At 46.1% G+C, this 26345-nt stretch overlaps 1 protein-coding gene across 1 annotated transcript in view; it reads right to left on the bottom strand.

Moving 5' to 3' along the window:
* LOC124556812 (microtubule-associated protein Jupiter) overlaps nucleotides 1–25946 on the bottom strand; it is a 44953-nt gene extending 19007 nt beyond the window's left edge. The window contains exon 1 of the mRNA XM_047130828.1: nucleotides 25708–25946. Coding sequence (XP_046986784.1) covers nucleotides 25708–25709 — 2 coding nt within the window. The 5' untranslated portion in view covers nucleotides 25710–25946. The remainder of the gene's footprint in view (nucleotides 1–25707) is intronic.
* Nucleotides 25947–26345: the final 399 nt, after the last annotated feature.

Raw genomic sequence — 26345 nt, 5'->3', positions numbered from 1 at the left:
GTTACTGCAACATTTCGAAATCTGCGAGGGAACGTTAGTTGTATTTCAAAATATCAAGTAATATCCGGAACCACGTTGTACATTCCTGAACCATCACCAGTCGTCAATTTTGTTGGGAACTGTTACTGCTGCTTCTGCTAATCCAAACAGTCAGTAATTACTGATGTTTTAGCAGGACTTCTTTCTTGATCTTCTAGAAAGCTAATGGTTACGATTCTTGCAGATTAAAAAACCTAACCTGCAATACACCAGTGGATGGTGCGTGGTGCAGTGTCACTGAATTTTTAATAAGTACGAGCAGGGTTCAAATTAGGAGTCCAGTAATAACGATAATTTTTCTTCAGTTTCTCAAAATCACTTCAGAGGAATGCTGAGATGGCTCCTTTAATGGACCATAGTCGATTTCCTTCTGTTTCACTATCTAGTTAAGACAGTGGTCTACGACGAGGGGACATTTAATGTTAACCTTCGCCCTGTAATCTTGGGCGAATAATTTTCAAGTCTTCATGTAACAAAAGAGAAGATGGCACTTTTTCTTCCTTTCCCTATCCAGACTCAGTCAAATGTACATCTTTGCGCGCATGTTGTGAGTAGGTGGGGACAGCTAAGGATAGAGAGAGGAGGTAACGTAAGCAGCGAGGGAAGCCCAGCCCGAGTGATCGGTGTCGAGTTCTCATCCAATAGGAGCCACTGTGCAAGATCGCGTTTCGCACTCTCCGGCGTCGGCTTCCACACTTAATTTGCAAGATCAACGTTACACAACTCAAGGCTACAGGAGGCGGCGGAAATTGCTTCAACGTTCAGCGCTTCCCGGAAACTCGCGTCTTGGGTGACGCTTTAGTACAGCTGATTTGTTACAAGTTAGCCTTCTTGAACACCTCACAAATTTCAACCTTAGACTTCTTTTCTTATGCTGAAAGTACATAATATGTAAATGCAACCTTGTGCCGGCGAGTAGTTCGCGGTAGCATGACTGATTAACCCTATCCGTTTCTATAGCTGTCACCGGCATTGTCTTTAGGAGGTAAATTATTTGCGGCCGATAGTGACCTGCAATGACACCTAACCATATTTTCCAACAAGGTGACGTCCATCACACTAACGTAAGGACATCCGCGACTGATGCGAGTCAACACCTAGCAGGCCGAAGTATTCGTCGAGCACTGGCCAAAGGAAACACCACCAGCACATGGCAAATCTACACACACAATCCCTTTTTGTATGCGATTTCTTATCGTTAGATTCAGTCAAAATTTCCAGCAACAGTGTAGGAATTCAGAAGGTGGAAACGGCAGCCATCGATATCATCATGCCAGATTTACTTTAAGCTTTAAAGGATGGAATTGGCGCCTGGACTCCTACAGAGTACATTTACGCTAGGAGTAACGACTTCAAACTTCGTCCTCAAAGATTGAAAATCTTTTTCCAGTGTTTCTTTTTTACCAACACTGATTTTATTACACTGCTCTTATTATTAGTTACAGCTCTGGAATTTAGTTTTTCGATCACAAACTGCTATACAGTCGCTTGTTCTGTAAGTTTCCAAACCCTATAAGACATCAAAAAATTAACATCTTTGGTGTTTTAAAGAAATGAGTCGATGCATCAAATTTTCGAATGGGTGACGGTTTAGATGATACTAACAAAATAGTGCTAGCGAATTTCAGTACAGGTTATTAGCAGCCGCCTCCCATGTTGGCGTTAATAAACTTGCTTTGTCCGTCGGCTAATGAGCGGCAGTCCACTTAGGAAGCGCTACTGCTGGCTAGCCGCGCCGAGCCGGTGCGGAGATTGCACGTTCCGTGGTCATGGCTACGGATGCGCACCGTTCACCGTTAGCTCAGCAACGACAACCAGGCAAGAACCATCAGCCGTGACACGCCGGTTCTGCCTGCTGCTTGTTGGTGAAAACCCTAGCAATAGCAATGCTCCAAAAACGCTGAGGGCCAAATTGCAGGACAGTCAGCATGCTACTGACTACAAGCCTCCCCCATCCACTTATCATCCGATACCGTACTTTTTAACATTAATCGCTACAGTGGTGAAAGAATTTATAGTGTGCATCGAACGATTTTTCCACTGAAAATGTGACAGTGTGCATTTCTCAAGATGCATTATTCCAATGACTGTGGATGCTGTAGATTTGCTCATTTTTCACTATGTGGGACACCACATGAGGATAAAAAAACCATTGGTTTCTAAGCATCTGCTGTGGTAAACATACGCGAGAAACTATTCTATTTACGGAGAGTATTTTTTTAATTTTTTTATATGAGCTACTAGTACAATTCTGTTTACATTCCGGTGGTGTAAATTTAAGTTATTTACTATCTGCACACACTTTTCAACCGCTGTCCAGCCTTCGAAGCGGTAGTAGTGCGCTATATGAGAAGCAGACTTCCTTTTAAAGCACCGATTTCCTAGATGGACTTCTTAAGGTCGAGCAGAGCTGAATGCTTGCCTTTGAGTAAGTATTTACAGCCACACACAAGCTAAGTACACGCCAACAGCCGTGGGCAGTGACAGTAATGGAGTTTTTAACAGTGACCGAGACTGTTTGTGATATCAGCAACAAGGATTATATAAATGGAAACCCACTACGCACGGTAAAGCAAAGGGTTTTAACGAGTCAGAAACAACACTTTCCATACACAGAATTTATTATAAGCGCGCAATATGCAACAAACTTTAGATCAATATTTATCTACGTTTAATACATAGTACTGGAATATACTATTACCCTGTCCCTACATACTTCAAAATGTAAGTTACTGTTCAAACACCCTACCGACAGCAGTCACTGAGAATAGCCTCTCAAGAATAGTGCTACCCAAGAATCTACACAGGGCAATTTCGAGGAAAACTTTCAGTCACACTGATATTTTAACGTTCTCATTATGGAGATCGTGATGACGTTCTCATTATAGAAATTGTGATCAGCGCAAGATCACATGTCACTCGGTTGCGGTCAAACAGCACGAGTTTAATAGAAAGCTCGCTGGCAGGGGATTTTGCGCGGAAAGAGAGCGACAGGAGAGCGTTACGATGTGCACTTTGCGACGTACAGGCATGTTACCACGCTCATCGGCGCAAGCAACCCGATTTTCACTTTTCGTTCCTCTTCTCCACTGCATCTACCTCTACACTTCCCCACTGTGACCTGCTTGTTCGCTAGCTTTCCACACAAGTACTCAGTATTTCAGTTGCACGACGCTCTTCTTCGCTCTACTCGTCAATCCCCCTCCATTAGTCATGCTATGCGAAGCAGGTACGCTGTGCTGCATTACTTTTAATATGTAATGTCCGGGACATTAACGCAGTTTTAAGGCACATTCTAAAAGACAGGAATAGTCCACGTCGAAAGTGCTAGTGCTTGCATTTACTGGTACGTGTACATTACGAATATTCTATTACTTGAGGAGAGTAATTTCAACAACCGGGAAAACAACTACAGAACGAAATTCCCCTCCCCAGATGAGGTAAGACAAGGATACTTACGTTGAGTGTGCTTGTAGATACGTGCCGTTAAAATACCAAGACAACTGCACGCCAGGCCGAAATAATTTGCTCGGGCAACGGACTGTGTCATCTGGGTCGCGCGCATATACGGCAGCAGTACCTGTACGCCAGCTGAATAACACCGGACGATAACGGTGTACGTTCGGAAGTACCTTGCAGGTCACCCTCCAATAAACAATAATTGTATCAGTGATATATTAAAGTATATATTGCATATAGTTACTACACGACGATAACTCTTTCTCCGGAAATGGTGATATTAAAAAATTCTGGCATATTATTCTTCGCCACAAACAGAACTTTTTTCCTTTTGAAGATGGTTGCCTGTAAACATTTATGAAGCTATGATAACTGTCTAGATCACAATACATTGTTAGAATTTGAACCTGTCTCCACCAAAGAACATACCAATGTTGCCACCACATGGTCGGTAGCATTTCAAGTGTCCAGCTAAGCGCCATCGCCGGCCTCTGTGGCCGAGCGGTTGTAGGCGCTTCAGTCCGGAACCGCGCTGCTGTTACGGTCGCAGGTTCGAATCCTGCCTCGGGCATGGATGAGTGTTGTAAGTAGTTCTAAGTCTAGGGGACTGATAACCTCAGATGTTAAGTCCCATAGTGCTTAGAGCCATTTGAACCATTTTTAGACGCCATCGCAGCAGACGGGTTAATCGTTAAATTATTCAGACGATATCTATGAAGAAAACATCAAAGAACGAGAAACGTCAGTGAAATGCAACAATCAGTTTGCCTATACTTCGTATTAAAGCCATATAGCGTTTCTTTATAAATAACCTTTCATCTGCACAGCCGAATTAACGCTACATTAAGAACAACGCTGGGTAATTACACTTAATGATCGAATGCTTTAAATATAATATAATTTATCTAAATGTTTCAGTCATCGTTCCATAATTTTTTTCCATGACAACAGTCCTTTTTGCACAAAGTTCTCTCCTTAAAAGAAACTTTGTAACAATAGTGAGACCTGAAAGAGAAAGCTCAATTTCCGTCACGCGAGCTTCTTACGTTTTCAGACAGGAAACTTCGAGTAATACGGAAGCCTTACTTTATAGAAGGCTTTTCTATGGACTCTGAAATCCGAGGCTTATTAATATATCTGATGAGCAAAATTTGTTACAACCTGTTAAACATATTAAGTGCAGCAATCGAATTTACACTGTAAGCTGGAGCCGAATAATCTAATCTAGTAGATAAGGAAAATAAGCGTCATGTTACATAATTTATAGAAACATCAGTATACAGCTCTAAAAACTGAGGTTGCAGGACATGAAACAATTCAAATTTTGTTTCTGGAAATGTGAAAAACCCAACTCAGGAAAACATTCTTTTTATACATATATCAAAGAATCCGATCGGTGTAATGAAAACGGGACATGTACTAACGTTACCCTCCGAATGTATGCCGGGCATATTTTTCTCCACCTCGCACAAAAAAAGCTACAAGCGCTTATAAATACTGCACAGGTAATAGGGATCATATTGTTACGTTCTCTAACGGAGGGTCACGTCACATGTGAATTTCATCCCGAATATCGTGATTCACGCACGTGACTCTAGAAACTGATCATTAATTGTATGTCCTCGGCTGTGGCTGAGACAAACAGCGGAAGTAAATCTTGCATCAGCCGAGCCATTGTGTAAACGTCCAAAGAGGAAATCAGATCGAAAGATGTTCCAATCTCAATAGTCGAAGTTGCACAATAGAGCCACGCCTGAACGGATTTTAAATTACAGGGTTACACAGCTGCACGGGGAGTCTAAATTAGAGGTATTTTTTTCTCTCCCTTTACCGACGCTGCCGCCATAATTTGACAGACAAGCGGCAAACTAAACTACATGAAACAGTTATCCTGACTATTTTTCTCACAGGAAAGGAGGAGGAAAACTTCGGCATTTAATTAAGAAGCTTATTTCTGTCATGTATGTTTCTCACATCCGTATCAATATAAACATCGCAAATGCATTAACTCTGCATCGCACACATTTTCTAGGACCGGTAACTGATTTCAAGACGAGAGGACCGTAGGTTTTATGAGAACAGTACCTAACCTAACAACGGCGAGAATTAGCCTTCAAAATAGAATTTTCTTTACAACTGAAAAATGGGGGACATGCGATGTGTGACTGCTGGGAAGCTTCTCGCCGTCTGTGAAAAACTATAATTTCATACTAATGCGCCTTAGCAATCCGATGCCATCGCCCTCCATGTCGTACTCAAGGTCATAAGAACATTTTATGAACTGTATATAACTTTGATCTTACAATCTACACACCCAAAAGTCCTGTCGAGACACGCAGCCTTTATATCCTTAACATCAAGAAAGTGAACCACAAAGATTCATCGGCACCAAATATACACTCCCTCGAGCAGTCGGTATTCTGTATCAGCAAAAACCAACAATGTTTTCAAATTGTGCACCACTATTATGGCATCACGTCTGATATGAAGAGGAAGAATTGCACCTTACATACATTTTGCGACGCATTCTATATTTCAGCCCTAAATATTTCTCTTGGACCACTGGTCAGAACGATCTTTAGCTCAACTCCTCCTCCCCCCCCCCCCCCCCTTGTGTGACAATCAGACCGCCTGAAGGAATCAGACACGTCGGCTAGTGTGATCTTCGGAAGCCATGCATACAGGCAAATAAAGATGGCTGTATATTGCCCTAATGACTGTGCACCTCGCTCGCAGGCAGCCTCAAACACCAAGAAATGCTTTCCAGACAAACAGAGCTAGGTGGCGCACTTATTACCACACTGGACTCTCATTCGGGATGACGAGGGTGCAAAACAGCCTCCGGCAATCCAAATTTAGGTTTTCAGTGATTTCCTTAAATCTCTCCATGCAAATGCCGGCACGGTTCCTTTGTAATGACACGGTCGATTTCCTTCCCCATCCTTAACAAAAACAATCCTAGTTTGTGCTCCGCCTTCGATGATCTCGTCGCCGACGGGACGTTAAACCCTAATCTTTCTTTCTTACTTCCTTCCTTCCTTCCTTCCTTCCAAAAGACAAGAAAGGAAAGGAAGAGTAGAGTAACGTCTCGTTGGCAACGAGGTCAACAGTGACTGAACACGTGTTCGTAATGAAGAAGCAAATCGACTGTGCCCTTTCAAAGTAAACATCCCGACATTCGCCTTAAGTGATTTAAGGAAATCACCAAAAAAAAAAACCTATGGTTGAATGGAGGTTTGAACTTCCGCCCTCCCGAATACGAGTCCAGTATCATAGCACTGTGCCGCATCGCTCGATGCAGGACTACTTTACATTCAGGCAGAACTAAGAACTCATCGGAAAACTAAGCACTGACAACGGTAATGATCGATAGGAATGTAATGGATGGTAGGTAAGTAAGAATACGTAAGTATTTCGTTTCTCACTATCGTAATTATTATGCTTACAACAATTTAAGTTACACACATGGCATGTCCACACACAGAAACCCTGTTCGTATGTGATTTATTTCAGTTAGATTTCGTCAAGTTTCCTGCGACACTGTCTGAATTCGGAAAGTGCACTCTCGCAGCTAACGAGAGTATGACACCAGACTTGCATCAAGCTTTAATGCATAGAACTCGAGCCAGGCCATTTACAGCGCATCTACGCTTAGAATAAGGTCTTTATGAACATCATCCTCATAAAAGGAAAGAGGATTTTCAGTCCTGTTTACCGACACTGCCTTTATAATACCGCAAAACCAGCTGTAACTGATTTACTTAACCATTAATACATTGCACTTCTTATTTGGTCTCCAATGACAGCAATGATTTGTTGTGCACACTGATGTAGTTTCAAGCTGCGGTGTACGTTCAAATGATAATGAAACGTGTTTTGCTACAAGGTGTAAATAGTTCCTCAGCCACAGAAACAAATACCAACGGAAAAAAAACTCATCCATAAACTTTGTCAATGTTCCAATTAAGAAGCTACTGCTGACGACAGCAACTTTTACAGGCCGATACGATTTAATCACTACAGTACAAGACCGAAAAGGAGCGCTCTCAATTGACAAGGCTGGCTGCTTTTCATTCAATAAAGAAAGTCTGTAAAAAGAGCTACTAGGTGAGCAGCAATTACACGAGACAGTAGAATCTGTCTCAATTAGCGGGCAGTGGCGGGCGTCGTCCACTGGGTGTTGGTCTACGGCAACAAAGAGCTGGGAGGCCTACCGCTCGTGGGGCGCCCGTGAGGCTCTGACAATGGCGGCCCACGTCCGGCCTTTGTTACGGCGGCCCGCGTGGGCGGCACGACGGGCTCTCCACCCGCCGCGTCTGCCGCCTATTGTCACACACGCTGCGCTCTACACACGACGCTCGAGCCCCTCCCACTGTCGATGCCGATCGATTCCAAAACTACTTCGTTTGAACGCGCTCAAACGGGAACTACGCGCAACATAATAAAAAGAGGAAGATCGTATTTGCGAGTTCCTGGTATCCGTTTTACTGTGCTTGTTACTACCTGTACATTTCCGTGGTAAAGTTATGCAGTCTAGTTTATTAGCACCATCATCCTGATTTCGTATCAGCAGTGCCTAAATTTTCATATCGTCTGACATTACCCAGCTCAAGCTGCGCTCAACTACAGCACTTCTACACAGCGTCAACACACAAAATGGAATTCAAGAAAATATCAAGTCCCAACTTAGACATACTCGTTTACAACACCCTGGTAGATCCGGAATTGCACGCATAATTTCTTAGTTAGACGATACAAAAGAATATGTGCCAGTTACGCACTGCAGGTGTCAATCATCAGCTTGAGAATATATGTTCGGCACTACGGTGCGTAATGTACATGCCACATATCAGTGATACAAGTATTACAACAATGATAAAGGAGAAGCCATCACTATTACGATCTCCCAGTTAGCAAAACAACGTTGTACCTCCACTGTTCATGCCATTTAATTAATAATTCATGTTCGGCTGCTTATGTCACAGGGTATACAAATGGAAACGTTCCATTTTATTTATGTTTTACTATTCAAGGGCAGGAAAAAACTACGTCATATCCGAAAGCATGGCATGATACAGACAAGAGTTCTAGCGTCAGACTATATACAACGTTCTGAGCATAGATCTCTGGCCGGTCTTATGATTTCGTTTGTCACTTATCGCTACTGTCTATTCCAGTAGTTGTGTGTATCCGATGGCGTGCTACGTTCAATGCGTTAACGCCTAATGAAACACGGTGTTCAGCCTAGATTGGTGACCGCTTTACTTTGACACACTGTTTACTATTCCACGACAATCAAGGATTAACAGAGCATTCAGACGTGCACGTAAATAGTTACGTGCGCGTCTGAATGTTCCATTAATCTTTAGGTTGTCTGACGACGGAGTCAGAACAGCTGTAAGCGCTTGTTCACAATAGGCAGACTGTCAATACAAATATTCATTTCTCATCAAAAAATCTTTGGTGTGTGTTGTGTGCATCACGAGAGTAATTTCGACATCGCTAAACGTACGTATTGTGTACTCCATGTATCCAAGAATGTCCAGCTTGCGGTTATTTGTTCAGTAAGTTGAGATAGCATTTATGCATTGATATTAAACAATATCTACAGTTGCCAAGACTTGTCCTAATGGTGGAAAGCCCACGTAACCATGTTTTGTCAGCAGACCACTGAAAACACACACACACACACACACACACACACACACACACACACACACACACAATGAAAGCCTTTAACGTGCGTTCCAGTCACATGTTTACCATTAAATGCTAATGCGTGCCTATCGCTGGATAAGGCTGGACTGTCGTAAGAGTGACTCACGCGTGAACTGGTCTCGTTCCAATGCCTTGTTCAGAAGTGCTATACTGCGCAGCACGGAAGCTCGAGGCTTCTTAGAATAAACTCCAAGATAAATCGACAAAACGTAAGAGGAACTGCGTCTTTTATCCTCAACGCTGTAACTCCGGAGGACACTTCTTTAACGTGTCGGATGAGTAACACAGCCGGAACTGATATAAACAGAAGTTCCTGCCCTCACAGCTTCAGTGCAATTAGAAGTAGTGAATAGGTTTCAATGCCTAAGTTATTCACCTAGACTCCACTACTCTCCTCACGGTGACAATGATCAACAGGTACTGCGGTTTTTTGAATGCATTCTAAAACCTGCGATGTACATTGCACATTGCGGTGTAATTTTCCGAACAGAATCTGCAAAGGTATTAAAAACTAGCATTAGCTTCTGGCTTTCAGAAACTAGAACAATTTTGAATTTCGAGCTTGTCGGACCGAAGATACATTCAGTATTTTTCTGTAGCCATATAGTAGTATGCTTTTGCGACCTACATCCAATTTAAACATGATAAATCGTGTGACCTGCATTTTAAATATCTGACAATTTTTATACAAACGGACCACAAAGAGCAGCAGAGATTCCTAAAAACTTTATATTATGAAAGAAGTTTCCGATGTTCGGAGCACCTAGATAACCATACTAACATCTATAGCAAGCGTGATAGGTGCAGAGCGATTTACTTGTATGGTGGTGGCAACTGAAAATTTCTTTTTGTGAAAATTAGTAACAGCAAAATGCAATTTAGCCAAAAACCAAAGGTTGCTACCGGTAAATTAAGCCAGATACATAGAAGACCAGCTCCGTCTGTAAAGTACACAACTCCTGTTGTAGTTCAAAATAATAGCAAAACATCACAAAGATGCAAAGTGCGGAAGCATGGGGTACTTTGAATTAGAGGAACTTATAGCAGTAATATAGATTTTTCAGACTACGCGTAGAGAACAGAAAATTTCTCAGGAGACTGTACTTTCCTTTGTCTCATGTTCAGTTTCAAGTTAGGGTAATCAATTTTGCCACTCGGGGAGTTTGGAGGAGCATGGAGAAGTGTCCGCCTCTATGAACATCGCAGTATGAGAGAGTACTAATAACACTGCTGGGGCATTTGTAACGTTTAATGGCTCGTCCTCTCCCATGCCCTGAAACTCCACACAAATGCCTCCAAGTATTCCAGTGGCAGAAAGGCTAGGCCGATTCGAACGGTCAGTAGCAATAACCGTAACTAAACGGAGCCAACAATTCTAACTGCAGACGACTGCTAAGACTTGGCTTATGAGTCATGGCGCAAGATAAACTCTAAACTAGTAACAGCACTCCCACTTTTAGACAACTATCGTATCTGGAAATGAGACAATGTTACTCAGCTCTGTGTAAGAGGGGGACAGAAACATAGCACCTGTTATAGAACACGAGAAAGAAGAACTGATATTTTGCTCAGAGGCAAAGCTGATTAGAAGCCCTTCTACAAAGAGTAAACAAGAAGTAGCTTTACTAAGGAGAGCGATTATCCTGAAGCTTTTCGAGAAGAATGTATCACTTTTGCTACGCCTGTGAAAATCGTTGAAAATTCATTCATCAGTGCCCCGGGGTGCTCCTATGCAAACTAAAAATTTCAGATTACTATGGCGAACATTAGGACCTACCGCGACGCTGGTTGTAGTACCAATGGTTTGCGCCCACTACACACACACACACACACACACACACACACACACACACACACGCGCGCGCGCGCGCGCGCGCGCGCTCGCGCTTCCAGTAGGTGAAGTGTGGGGCGTGGATCCCACGCTGCGAAAACGAAGCCAGCAAGGAGAGCCGGTAACGCAACACCGCAGCTCTGTAATCGGTCTGCAGCACGTGGCCACTGCGGAAGCCCATGGCTCGGCTTTCGGAAACCAGCCAACTCCGTATTCGGTTTCTGCGATCAATACTGCTAAGCCGGATGTTAGCCTCAATGTCTATGCACTCCATATGCCGATACCACAAGTGTGAAGAGAATATACGTGTCACACACGGCAGGTGTACGCGTGCTCGGTATAATTTATGGCGTACTTTAAACATAGTGGCCATTGCAGCGCAGGCAACTGATGTCGCAGCTCTCATTCACTTCTCGGTGCCGGAAATGACGTGATGGTCACTGAGCTTCACGGCTCGTCGCCGTCAAAGCCACTAAATGGAAACAATGAAACTTCGTTCATATAAACGTGAAAACGGGAAGTCTATTTCCATGGTCTGCAATGGGCGAACGCCCAAAAAAGTGACGTACTTACAGTAGCAAATGAAAGTGTACAGTGAAATTAACCTGAGAGCCGACCTCTCAGTATTAAAGATATTATTATTGTTCTGTGACAGCAAGCCTCGCTTGTATCAGTCAGTGCAATACACAAACTTTTATGGGCTGCATTTTGCCTGCATCGTACGGTGCATGGTGGAGGGTATTACGTACCACTACTAGCTATTTCCTTTCCTATTGATTGAGTTGAGTGTGGTTATGGGAATAAACAGCGATGTCATCAGTCCCACAATTCAAAAGGTACGTGTGTAAGAGGCGTCAGCGAAAAGTCAGAGTCAAACTATAAAGCGAGGGAGCTACACACACACACACACACACACACACACACACACACACACACACACACACAGAGAGAGAGAGAGAGAGAGAGAGAGAGAGAGAGAGAACAAGGCATAGAAGGGCAGGTCAAACCTAAAAACTGGAGCAAAAGAAGGATAAGAAAGCGGTCATGGGTCCCAGACCCAGAAAACACGAAGAAAGACCCCGATCACAACCATCCTGTCCCTGCTCCAGGAGGAAAGCAAAACTTTATAACTGAAAATAAAAGCCACTTTCACGAAGAAAACTGAGGACCTGTTCAGTCAACTGAATTGTCCGCTAATATTGAAGACAAGGAGTTTGGAAGGCCATACTTAGCACAAGGGGCCAAAAGAAGGGGCCATTCCACCAAAATATGGGATACCGTCAGTATGGCTCCACAACATTATGGGGGTGGCTCACTATGCAAGAAAAAACAATGGGTGACCCTAGTACGGCCGATGCGTAGACGACATAAGAGGGTGGACTCCTTTCGTGAGGAATGGAAGGAAGAGCGCCAAACTGCCGTAGTCTGATTGTGCGGAGTTTGTTACTGGGATCAGTGGTGCACCAGACGTCATTTCACGTCTGGGCAAAGAGAGATTTGATGTGTATCCGCATATCTGCACCTGGAATCATGAAAGGAAATTGGGGGTTAGTATCTGCGTCTCTAGCCAAACGATCAGCCAGTTTATTTCCTGGGATGCCCACATGACTTGGGACACAGAGAAAGACTAGTGAGCAGACGGCACGGCCAACAGCAGAGAGAATGTGATGGATAGCAGAGACGATGGGGTATCGGTCCATATTAAAACACTGTGGAGGGAAGCCAGAGTAAGAAAATGGAGGGCCCTGTTAACGGGTAGCAGCTCTGCTGTGAACGCACTACATAATCCCGGCAGTATATGGTGTTCCATGCCAGTAGGAGACGTGAAAGAGTATTTCGCCTATCTGTCGTTTTAGAACCATCAGTGTAGAAGATGGTAGCTCCATGGAACTCCTGAAGGGCCGAACGTACAAAACGCTGGTATAACATGGGGCGAAAGAGACCTTAGGATCCTGAAATAGGTCGGTCCTAATCCGTGGTCGAGGCGCCATACAAGGAGGGGGCGCGGGAGGAAATCGACGGGGCACATTCCAGTGACTGGAGATGGAGATCCCGACAGAGGGAATTGAGACTCATTCCAACCGGCAATCCCACCCAAGGGCGGGTGTCAGGAGGAAGACATCTCTCTTGCGAAGAGGACGGGGTACGCGGGATTGCGTAAGAAACCGGGACTTGGCTCCGTCGTACTTGTAGAGGGGGAATCTCCGCTTCTGCGACGAGACTGTCGACAGGACTAGTGCGAAAAAGCACTGATAGCCAGAGGCACCCCATAATGGTGAACAGGGTAATGTAGTTTCAGAGTTGAAGGAGCAGCCTAGCCATAAACTTGGCAACCATAATCTACTCTGGACAAAAGCAAAGCACGGTAAAGATGGAGGAAAGTCGCACTGTCTGCACCCAAAGATGTGGCGGCCAGGAGGTGGAGAGCATTAAGCTTCCGAATTCGTGTAGTCTTCAGGTGACGAATATGGGGCATCCACGTCAGCTTTTTATCAAAAAGAAAGCCCAAGAAACGGAACTGCCCTACATATAGGCGCTGGTCACCTTAAAAGAGTCTTGGATCGGGGTGTACTGTAGGTCTATGGCAAAAATACACAACCCGCGTCTTACAGGTGAAAACTTGGAAGCCATGGGAAAGGGCCCAAGCGGAGGTCCGTTGGATGGCGCCTTGGAGCTGGCGTTCAGCAGATGCTACCGAGTGGCAGCTTCACCAGATGCAAAAATCGTCGACATACAACGACGGGGTAACCGGAGGCCCAACAGATGGTACAAGCCCGTTTATGGCAATGAGGAAGAGTGTGACACTTGACACAGAACGCTGTGGCATATCGTTCTTAGTCCGAGGGATGCAGAGTGAGTTGCCAACTCCATCCCCGAAGGCCCGGTGGGATAAAAACTAGCAGGTAAAAATCGGAAAGGGAGGGGGGGGGGGGATGTCGTAAACAGAGTAAGGGAAAAACCGACTGCGTATAAGCCTCCATGCAAGCCCGAATTTCATCTTATCTTCGTGATCCTTAGCGAAATGTACATTCGCGGCAATCGTCGGCCTCAACTGCCGGTTCTCCTAATTTCTGCAACAATGTCTCGCGAAAGAGCGTCGTCTTCCCACCGGCGATTCCCCATTTAAGTTGACGACGCATCTACTTATGAAAAGTATGTATCTTTTCTTTTTACGATTAAGTCAATGTGTTGTCTAAAAATGTCTACCTTTACTTCAGAAGTACCTTCAATAGTTAGAAACTGGTAACAGGTAGTAGGAGGAGATTGGCTGGTTGGTTTAAAAGAGGGGGGAAGGGCCCAAACAGCTAGGTCATCGGTCACTTGTTCCGCCTAAATCAATGCCCCAAGGGTGAGAATAAAATAATCAAGATTAACAACACAAAATGGAGAGAAAGGAAAAACACAAGAACGACAGAAGGGCAACAAACACAAACGCAAAAAACAGGTAGAAGAAAACCACAGAAATGCAAAATACAGGTAGAGATTAGAACGACAAAACAGATTACCATGGTTGGCTGACCATGAGAATAAAAAGAAGCCAGCCACTCTGCAACACATTAAAACCTCCACCCTAAAAGCACTAGGGTGGAGGACACAATGGGACAAAGGACATGGGCTAAAATTTAGATCAAATGATATAACCCACCCTCACGAATAAAACAAAGCTGAATCAGTCAATGAGGCATTATCAGATAAAATTAGCGGAACGAGTCCGGTAACCGAAGATTTCGTCGCACGGCAGTCAAAGCGAGACAGTGCACCAGAATATGGGCCAATATCAACCGGGCGCCGTATCGACATTGAGGAATGTCTTCACGGCGCAAGAGGTAGCCGTGGGTCGTCGCCCAGAGTCCCGGCGAGAGGCCTGCGTGGACGACTGCCACACATTTGTAGTCTCCTTAATGGCACGCAATTTGTTGTGCGTACTGAGACTATGCCATTCCGTCTTCCAAAGCCGAAAAACCTGGCGATCGCAGGTCAGTTATTGCAATGCGGAACTCCATAAGCAGTTTCCGTCTAGCCTGTATGGCCAGCCTGTCGGCAAGTTCGTTGCCTGGGATTCCGACGTGTCCTGGGGTCCAAATCCCACTGAACGACCGGACCGTTCCAGGGCAAAAATGGACTCCTGGATGGTCGCCACCAAAGGATGACGGGGGTAGCACTGGCCGACAGCTTGTAAGCTGCTCAAGGAGTCAGTACCCAGAAGAAACGACTCCCCAGGGCATGAACGGATGTGCTCAAGAGCACGAGATATAGCCACCAGCTCTGCAGTCAAAACACTGCAGCCATCGGGCAAGGAAAGCTGTTCAATATGTCCACCATGGACATACGCGAAGCCGACATGAACCTCAGCCATCGAGCCGTCGGTGTAAATCACATTATGGCCTCGGTATTTGTCAACAGTCGAGATGAAGTGACAGCGGAGAGCCGCGGGGTAAACTGAGTCCTTTGCGCCATGTGAAAGGTCCAGCCGAAACCGCGGCCTAGGTGTACACCATGGAGGTGTACGCGACTGGACCTCGAGTATAGGTGGTAAAAGCAAGGACTCCAGTTAGAAGGGATCTGAGGCGAACTGCAATTGTAAGCCGTGACCTGGGCCGCCGATGCGGGAGATGAACCGCCGTGGGTGGGAAAAGGAGTCGATGATAGGACGCGCATGAGAATTAAGAACGTGTGCAACGTAACTGGCGAGCAGCTCCAGCCTGTCCTAAAAATCCCGTCGCTAGTCTAACGCCACAGTGGTGCACTGGGTCGCGTAAACGCAATGCTGAGGGTGCTGTTGAACCATAAACCACACTCCCATAGTAAAGGCGGGATTGAACAAGGGCTCTGTATAGCTGCAGCAGCGTAGAGCGATCTGCACCCCAATTGGTGTTGCTCAGACAGCGGAGGGCATTGAGAGGCTGCCAAGTCAATCCGGCGTCGAATACCAGTACTAAACATCGATACGTCTCCACTACAGTGAGGGGATCGTCAGTAAGGTAATGTTTTGGTTTCGGATGAACGGTACGACGCCGACAGAAGTACATAACACACGACTTCGCGGCCAAAAACTGAAAACCGTGGGCCCATGACTGCGCTTTGTGGATGCTCCATGTAAGCGCCGCTCAGCAACACCAGTACTGGTGGAGCAGTGCGAAATGCAGAAGTCGTCTGCATACAGAGAGGGTGAGACGGATGGCGCTACAGCTGCTGCTAGACCGTTAATGGCCACTAAAAATAGAGATACACTCAATACAGAGCCCTGCGGGACCCCATTATCCTGGATATGGGGGGGAACTATGGGAGGCACCAGCTTGGACGGGAAAAGTACGAGGCGACAGGAAATTCTGGATAAAAATCGGGAGCGGGCCTCCGATATCCCACACATATAATGTGCCAAGGATATGATGTCGTCAGGTGGTGTCATACGCTTTTCGTATATCAGAAAAGAAAGCAACAAAGTGTTTGCGACTGGGACAGGCTGTTCGGATGGCAGACTCGAGGGACACAAGACTGTCAGTGGTACAGCGACCCAGGCGGAAGCCGCCCTAGCACGAAAGCCAGTAGGCCACGTGACTCCAGGACCCAACCCAACCGCCGATACACCATACGTTCCAGCAGCATACAAAGAACGTTGGTGAGGCTGATGGGCTGATAGCTATCCACATCAAGCGGGTTTTTGCCGGGTTTGAGCACTGGTATGATAGTGCTCTCCCGCCATTGCGATGTAAAGACGCCATCGCACCACATCCGGCTGAAGATGACGAGATGTCGCTTCTAGTCATATGAGAGATGTTTAATCGTCTGACTGTGGATCCGATCGGGCGCAAGTGTGGTGTCGGGCACTGAGGAACTCCACTCTGTAAATGGGGCTTTACAGGGTTCACTGCGGCGTGTAGCGAACGAGAGGACTTTCTCTGGGGGGGGGGGGGGGGGGGTAGTTCTCCGACGCAGAGGCTTGAGCAAAGCGCTCATGCCGCTGTAGAGCACGCCAACGCTCCTTAATTGCTTAAGCGACTTCCGGCGGCCACCAAGGGACTGTCTTTCGCCGGGGGCACCCTAAAGAACGAGGGATCGCGTTTTCCGCCGCAGAAACGATCGTTTTAGTTACCTGCTCAACCACCACATCGATGTTACCGTGTGGAGGAGATTCAACGGTGACAGCAGATGTGAAAGTTCCCCAGTCCGCCTTGTTTAAAGCCCATCTGGGCAGGCGTCATTGGTCCTGACGTCGGGGCAGTGACAGGAAGATGGGGAAGTGGTTACTACCACATAGGTCGTCTTGTGCTCTGCAGTGGATAGATGATAGAAGGCCAGGACTGCAAACCGAGAGATCAATGGCCGAATATGTGGCATGTACCACACTGAAATATGACAGCCCCACTATTTAAGAGGCAGAGGTCGGGTTGTGACAGCAAATTTTCGACATCTCTGCCTCGGCCAGTAAGAACTGTGCCATCCCACAAGGGGGTTATGAGCGTTAAAATCTCCAAAAAGTAGAAAGTAGGAAAGGTTTAGGGAGTTGATCAATCAGTGCACAGCCAATGCATTCAGGGATACTGCATCATCTGGAGGATGACAGTTATTTCCTGCGTCGTCCTTATCCTGACAGCCACAGCTTCATGAGGGGTTTGAAGGGGCACAGGTTCACTGCATATTGAGTTCAGGACATAGACGCAAACTCCACCTGACCCTCTATTATAGTTGCTACGTTTCCTGTAATTTCCCTAATAGTCACGGAGGGCAGAAAGCAGGTGTAAGGCTTAACAGTTGCTGTAGCTCAACCAGGTGGTGGAAAAGACCGCCGCAATTCCACTGGAGGAGGACGTTATCATGAGGTTGGGAAGGCACGAAGTGCGCAAGGAGGCAGGTTATGCCTAAGGGTCACCTTCTGCCTCCGACTGAGTGTTTGTAGCCATTTCTATGGTGGATGAGGCATCAGTGAGAGCCAGGTTCGCAGGGGATGCTAAGATCTCCACTGCATCCTCAGATGCAGTATTGATGGGGAGTGGTGGTGTTGGGGCCACCTGAGGGTCCTGTTTCTTAGCAGACTACTACTTAGTTTGCTTGCTCTATCACTTCTCTTTAGCTTGCTGGGAAGATTTCTCCGAAGCATCTTCAGGCACGGAGGAAGACCGTGAAGCTCTTCGTCCAGCAGCTTTTGGCTCCTTGAGCCACTGGCGAACTTCCGCCATGCCATGGCATTAGTGGCGACCTTGGAAGAGAGGGCCCCAACGGATCCCTTCCGCACGACAGGAGCCGGAGGAGGCTGTTGCTTCTCTGACACGGGGGGGGGGGGGGGGGGGGGGGGGGAGACCGATGTCCCCTGTGTTGGGGGAGGGGCGCTGGCTCCCAAAGTAGGTACTTTGGGAGCAACGGAGGAAGATTTACCTCCTACCACCAAGGGGGCGGATGTATTCTGGTAGCCTGGAGGGCCCACTGTTCGTGAAACAGAGTGAGGAACCATTAGCACTTGGGACAGCGATCGTGTTGTAGCTGTAGCTGCAACGTATGTTGACATTAACTGAATGGGGCGTAATCTTTCGAATTTATGTTTAGCCTCTGTGTAAGTCAACCAGCCCAGGGTCTTCTACTCAATTTTCCGCTCCTTTTGGAGTACTGGGCAGTCTCCACAGTTGACGCAAGTGGGAGGTGGCGCAAAATGAGTACCTGGGTGCAGTGGACGTCCGCAGTCTCGATATGTGGCGCTGGAAGTGCAGCACAAGGACATGTGCCCGAACTTCCAGCACTGCATAGGGGGAGGGACGTATGGTTTAACGTCACAGCGCTAAACCATCACCTTTACCTTTTCAGGCAATGAATCACCCTCAGAGGCCAAAATGACGGCACCGGCAGCAACCCTGTTGTCTTTGGGTTCCCTGTAAACGCGCCAACACCCCGCCGTTCTAAATTGGCTCGGAGCTCGTCGTCATACTGCAAGAGGTGGTCAGGATGGAAAATAATCACCTGGACCATGTTGAGGCTTTTATGGGGAACGACAGAAACAAAAATATCACCCAGCTTATCACAGGCGAGTAACACTCGGGATTGGGCTGGGGATGCTGTCTGAATCAAGACTGCGACGTTTCGCATCTTTGACAGCGCTGTCACTTCTCCAAACTTATCCTCAAGGTGTTCAAGGAAAAACAGACTTCGTTGGTAGAAAAAATTCCCCTTCAGGTCTGCTACAGACTAAAAACCGAGGCGAATATGGCTCTCTTCGTTCTGTAGCTCTACGTTCCTCCCATTGTGTAGTGCGGGTGGGAAACGATTTACAGTCATACCTGTCAGCATATTATTCTATCTTGTCCTTCATAGAGTCTGCTGGGTCCGTAGTCACCAGCACCCACTCCGATCAGGGGCTCTCCCCACGGGCGCCACAGCAAAGGCCAACTGGCATGATGGCCGTTGCCGGGAGTCCTGATGCCCCAGGAAAATAGGCATCTACTCCTTGGCATACGTGGGGAGTTTATAGTTCAGGCATCAGCAGCGCGATCCCTGTGTTGTCAGGGGGCTACCACCAAATGGGTACATGAAGGCCCCACCACAACGGACTGGCTACCGTTCTGGATATTGAGTGAGGAGATGGCTCTGAGCACTATGGGACTTAACATCTGTGGTCATCAGTCCCCTAGAACTTAGAACTACTTAAACCTAACTAACCTAAGGACAACACACACATCCATGCCCGAGGGAGGATTCGAACCTGCGACCGTAGCGGTCCCGCGGTTCCGGACTGAGCGCCTGAACCGCTAGACCACCGCGGCCGGCATGAGTGAGGAGAAATCCAATATTGTCATGGGGGCGAAAGAGGACAGGAGACATTGGAAGAAGACGAAGAAGAAGAAGAAGAAGAAGAAGACATACCCCAGAAAGTGTCCTCGGCCAAATAGTTGAATTGCAGGTGGAGATGCAAAGCCATGACAAGAGGTTCAGGAGATCTAATCGAAAGGCACTATGGATAAATCATGCACCACGTAAGGCATCCTTCCCCATATGGCTCGCACTTCTGTAGAATTTGGAAAGTGGCAGGTCAAACCATAAAATGGGACCTGAAATCATAGGGCCGAAAAGTGAGACTTCTTTCAGTCGCCTGTTAGAACAGGCAGGAATGCCTCGGGCCTATTCTAATCCCCGGACCCGCAGGGGAGCACGAGGGGACTTCAAAATGTTATACGCTATTTGGACATTATTATAGCATGCCGATTAACTTTTATTGAATGCTGCACCACACTTCCAAATGACACATACATGATTTTTTCACCGTAGTCAGCAGGCCTCTTAACAACTGCCAGTCGTTCCTTTTCTCGACGCTAGAAATCCGCTCCATGATCACTGAGCCATTTGAGAACCACCGTGTGAACATCACCGAAAAATTTGCTTCTGCTGCGAGTCAGTTCCTCGACTGGCCGGACTTTGTGGTCGATGTCGATGACCTTCCTTCATCCACGTCTGGGCGGCCTTAGTCACATTTTGGAACCATTTCACTATGGCTGGACGCGACACTGTGTGTGTGTGTGTGTGTGTGTGTGTGTGTGTGTGTGCGTGCGTGTGTGCGTGCGTGCGTGCGTGCGCCCGCGCAATTTAGACGTTTTGCCCACAAAAATCACACTCTCCCACCCGCGTACTTTAACTTTGGAGTAAGTTTACCGTTTCCGTGCCATTTTACTCCCCACTGCGATGCACGTTATCCCTGCCACAGCAGAACTGCATATGCAGGAAACCTAACAGATGCACTCCCTGTTCTGACAACGCGCCATTCTTCTTGTGCAATAGTGCGCGGGACGCCATGTTTACTTTTTGATGTATCCTCGTACAATGGCACAACGATTTACGTTTGTAACTATTAGTCGACCACAATATTATTCCAACAGAGTGACGATGCTTCGGTCGAGCTATATGAGTCGCGAGTAAACGGGGCTGATAGTATTCGCTCAACTGACCGTGAAAGCATTGACAGTGCGTTGCATTTTCCTTAGCCACCACTGTACTTGTTTATCGTAGCGTCACCGCTTGTTTCCGATAACAGTGAAGTGCAATAATATCAAGGTTGATTAGTACAAGTACAAATATATGAAGCATAATACGTTTGAAGCGATGTGAATATTTCTTAAATGTCTTCGGGTGTTCCTTCACGCCATTACCCCAACTTAACAGTTAGCATGTCTAATTTCATATCGATTAGCTTCAAGCATTGTACCGAGCTCCTCGAATGTCCGTGTCTACCTTACGGTAGAATAGCCTCTTGTCAACTTCAGAACAGTAGTTATCTCCACTTAGTTTTAACACTTTCACCGTCACATTTGTCAGTGTTGCCTTTGAAGTAGTTAACGCACATCGGCAAATTAGTTCGTAAAGGCGTGGCGGTGTGACATTTCTGCAGATGCTTGCTTGTTAACAAGTCGCATAGCCAGGCATGCTAACCCAACTTCCGTTTGCTCTATCTAGGAGAAGCAACACACCACAGAACTTCATTGAAGTGAATAGGTAAATATACTAATGTTACCGATCAACTATCCATGAAATGAGTCTACTATACAAATATGGCCAGCTGACATTCATCATCATGTTAGCAATCGCATCTTCAGCTGTCACTCGGCATTCAGTTCTATATATATCACCGACAAATCTCTGTTCAGCTTATTTCATTTTTTTCTCGGTGTTAAATAATTAAATCGAGAGGTTCTTTGAGCGAATTTCAAGACAAAAAGACGCAGCCAAGAAAGAACAGACGGAAGATGGGAGCATCATACAAATAATAATATTCCGCTTAGCTACCTCTGACCCACTACAGTCGTAATTTTGATAGGCTTTGACTAGAATACTTATTTATGCATTACTATTTAAAATAATTACTCTCTGCTCTTCGCCGTTAAACACAACACAGAATAGTTGCAAGCCCTCTGAAAGCGTACTGATCCCGGTAACGCGTAATTAGTAAAATAAATTATTGTTACACACTTCTACGATTCACAGTCAATCAATGGGACACAATGTCGTCGCATACAACACTTCGGTTACCTTGCTAAAAATGTTTGTAGTGTCAACCACTGCGTTCCAAAGCCCCACGACAGTGTCGTATTCCAGCTTCCGGTGGCATAAGTCTACGTCTAGACACTTGTGGTCTAAACAAGAACCAAACTAGAACATAGCAAGAGCCGAAATGTTTGTCTTCCGATATCCCATTACAAACCTAAATCGCCGAAACTACTTCCAAATACTTATCTAGGATCTGCACCATTGCGCCATTGCAAGAGACGGTTTCTGACGTACATTGTTGTAAGGATTAAGCGGCCCGGTTAGATTTTGGTATGGCAATGATAACTGCTGCAATAGAATTAGGTCATAGAACGGGCAAACAGATCACTGCAGTCTGAAAGCGCATTTTCACCCTTTTGTACGTAATATGGTATGTAGCGGAACACTGGAGATCGTAATTGTAATTAACTGTAAATTATGACTTTCTTTGGATAAATTTGGAGCATTACAATGTAATGTGGTTTAGCAGCAATGCAGCTTTCCCCCCTTTAGAGGTCTAGAGTTAAACAGAACTTTGACGCCGTTGTAATGCACGCTCTCCACATGTTTGCAAACATAGATGTCTGCATTAGGAAGCTGTAACAACAAAAACTCAAACTTTTATACATTCACAACTAATGAGAAACGCTATTCTTCGTAGTTTACATAAAGTATGTGATAGGTAATTAAATACGTTCCTCTGTGTAACAATATTAAAATCAAAGATAATAATATTAAATTACCGCTATGTCACTAATTAAAACTGTATTTCTTTCCTGAAAAGCTCTACCTCAATACAAGATAAAAATGAAACTCCCGTACCTATATTACCAACATTTGTTGGTTATTTTACTAACACATACACAATCAGTTTTCTGTTTCGGTGTTTGTCATGCACACAACCAGAACCGCGCACGACCATCATGTCCAAGCGAGTCCCACAGCTAGGGTGTGGCTCCTAATCCGTTTTCAACGCCATCTGCAAGAGAATGCTGGTAGGTTCACCGAGTGTGTGTGTGGGGGGGGGGGAGGGGGAGGCGCGCGGGGGGGGGGGGCGGGGGGGGGGGGAAGGGGAGGCGCGCGGGGGGGGGCGGGGGGGAGGGGGAGGCGCGGGGGGGAGGGGGAGGCGCGGGGGGGGGGGGGAGGCGTGGGCAGATATCAAAGAAGAGCTGTCATAATAGGCTGTGGTTAACCCTGAATTACTAAACCCTCGTAAAATTTACGTTTGCAGTAGTGTATAGAACAGGGCATTTTGTACTTAATTTGGTATGTAACATGCCTTTGGAGATCTAATTCAACTTAAAGGCATAACCTATAAATTATCATTTCTTGTGAATACAATGTGGAGCAGTAAAGTTTACGATGGTTTAGTAGCAATGCAAGTTCTCCCCCTTCAGTGCTCTAAGATTAAAGAAATGAGAGAAGGAATATTGCAGTGTAACATGTTCACTAAAGACCAATTAGCAGCTAGTATTGGACATAGAACAACTCAGCCGTATTATCTTTAAAAGAACCATCCCGACGTTCGCCTAACGTGATTTAGAAGAAATCATGGGAAATTGAATCTGGATGAAAAGAAAGCGTCGACAACTACATCTCGATGCATATGTGTCATCTCAAAAATTTCATAGCAATAAACAAGAATAAGACGAGAAAAATGTGACCTCTAACTCTTACAAACAATTAAGAATGAAGAATACTTATTTACCAATTAAAGCAGATACTGGCGTCAAACATTCATGGCGCTTACGACGAGAATATTAACTGTACCGTACCGTGTCACCCATTCGTCCCACGAACTGTTTTCCAAATGCACTTGTGATGAAGCAATGAAGAAATAACACAGAAATAAAAGCTGCCTGTCTGTGCTGATCAGCTCGTAAAGGTATCATTACTCTGTGGACGCTGGTTTACGGCACAAAAGAAAAGCTATCCTTACAACAGTCAGTCTGTTAGCGTGAGCGCTACATATAATTTAATATTTCTCTTGTTTGAACCCAAAGACACGCTTCCATCGAAACGTCATGTATCAGTTTCTATGGGATGGTTTACTAAATATCAGAAGCCTTTGACCACATAAGAGGTAATTGCTTTCTAGACGACGCTTCTATCTATATTTCTTTGCAGCACATGGGACACACTTGGTAATTTGCGATTTGTGGCAGCAGCAGTAGCAGCAGCAAATATGGCTTTTTCAAGTGGTTGGCTGAACACAAACAACACATGAAACTGGGCGCACTCTGGACAGGCGGCAGTCTCAAGAATCCTCCACACAATTAAAATAGTCCAGAGAATTCCTGCCAGAAATAAAAGCAGCTACTTGGATCGCCGCGAAATAAGACTGACGAAAACGAAGCTACGGTGCAGCTAGTTAAGTCTTAATGCATCCCTTACACGTTTCTTTGTACCTGTCGTGTTTTAATTACCGTTTGTTAACAAGTATAGTTGGCTAGTTATCTACTCACTGCACGTGATTCCCAGAAGTTTAAAAGAACAAATCTCGTGAAATTATTATACAAGTTTCAGCTGCAATAAATAACCAGTACTTTTTTAGTTTCCAGAAAATTCCTGCCCGAATGCAGGTTTCCGAATTTGGCCTGTACTAAATAAAACCACGTTGACGATCTCATCCGATTCACTCCTAGTATTAACTGAATGTGCGGCACATATTCGGAAACACGAAATATTGGGCTAAACAACCGAAATACAACTGCTGTTAAAATTTTACTCAGTCTCGCGCAGACTTAGCATGAAAAGCCAGCACAACTAATATATTACCTTTTTCTATACCATATGATTATCAGCATTCACGACGAAAACCTAGCTGACGAGTACCGTCCTATCCAAAATGCGCCCGCGAATCAGCGCGCGCGCGCGCACACACGCACACACACACACACACACAAGAGAGAGAGAGAGAGAGAGAGAGAGAGAGAGAGAGAGAGAGAGAGAGAGAGAGTCAGCGGTGCCCTGTATTAAGATCGCATAGTGCTCCGACAGAACATTTCTCGCGAGTAATTAGAAAAATCTTTCTTGTTACAATTTAAAACATTTCTTCACTACACCACTGATTCTGGATTTACTTTTACACGACTCCACCGCCATCAAGTGCTCCTAGCGCACAGCGAAGGTTCGGCAGTTAGGAACCGTGCTGCAATGGCTCAGTGAACGACAAACAGCCGCAGGTGAGGAGGCGGGGCAACCGGCTTGTACATGAGGAATGTTACACATGACCCAGCTTTGTCGTCCTACGTTACCTACTAACCTAACAGAGCACCGCTGACTATACGCAGAAATAACATGCAGCGCACTTCTCGGGAAACCTCTCCTTTAACAGTCTGTTGTCATACTCGGTTATGAGAAGCGCTGAGGCTTAACGAGGATCAAGAGTGAGGCATAAATCACTAACTATCCGAATGAAGGATTCGTTGCCTGGCGTTCACAGAGTCGGCCTTATCCCAGCAGGCCACTGAATAACGCTACTGTGTCGCTGCGGTCAGCGTTTGCAAAAAGACAACCACAGCTAAGGAGCGCCTTCGGGCGGCTCCGACGAGAGCATCTCTCGTCTTACTCTCGAGCAACTTGTCGATAGTCGGGCGGGAAGGAGAAGGTTCTCGAGAAGCAGAACGAGGGGCGTCGCTGCATGCGGCGTGACTTACATGACTGCCGGACGGAGCGCGTGCGTGCAGGAGACTGGAAGCTGAGTCTGGTGCTGCGCGCAGGGCCAGCCGAGGCCGCCGGGACATGTGGGCAGACGAGCCGCCAGGGTTGCCGCAGCGGACACAGCGCTGCCTAATAAGGCAGCATAGCCACCCTTAGCGCGCTTACGCAACTTCTTTGTCCAACACTACCCAGCGACACAGGCCCGCCTATCACTGCGGAGCATTCGCACTTAGCAGCTTGACGTCGGTTCGATAATCGGCACTGCGCCACGTCTCCGCCACTGCCTGGCGCTACTGCAGATAAGCCGTTCCTCCACCCCTCTGCTCTCTCCTGACGAATGACTCGTACGTATCTGCTATGCACAAATCGACAGCTAATATTATTGGCGATGTTGTCCCAGCTCGCCACTTAGCGCAATGCTCGCGTTAAGAGTATTCAGGCGACCAGGGCAACGGAATGTAGCACACCCATGACTAGCTTTCACAAAACAAAGCTTTTTACAATGATTGAAAATTTCGGCACATGCGGTAGCATAAGACCTGCGACCCGGTGCCACCTGACTTAATGCAGCCACAAAGATGCACTTTAGACCGAGCGACCTCCTGCCACTATCTCAAGACTTTTGAGTTGCGAG

Source organism: Schistocerca americana, chromosome X (genome assembly GCF_021461395.2).
Source record: "Schistocerca americana isolate TAMUIC-IGC-003095 chromosome X, iqSchAmer2.1, whole genome shotgun sequence".
In the NCBI taxonomy this organism is placed as follows: Eukaryota; Metazoa; Arthropoda; class Insecta; order Orthoptera; family Acrididae; genus Schistocerca; species Schistocerca americana.
Note: the sequence above shows the minus strand (reverse complement) of the source record. Positions and strands in the feature narration are given on the sequence as shown.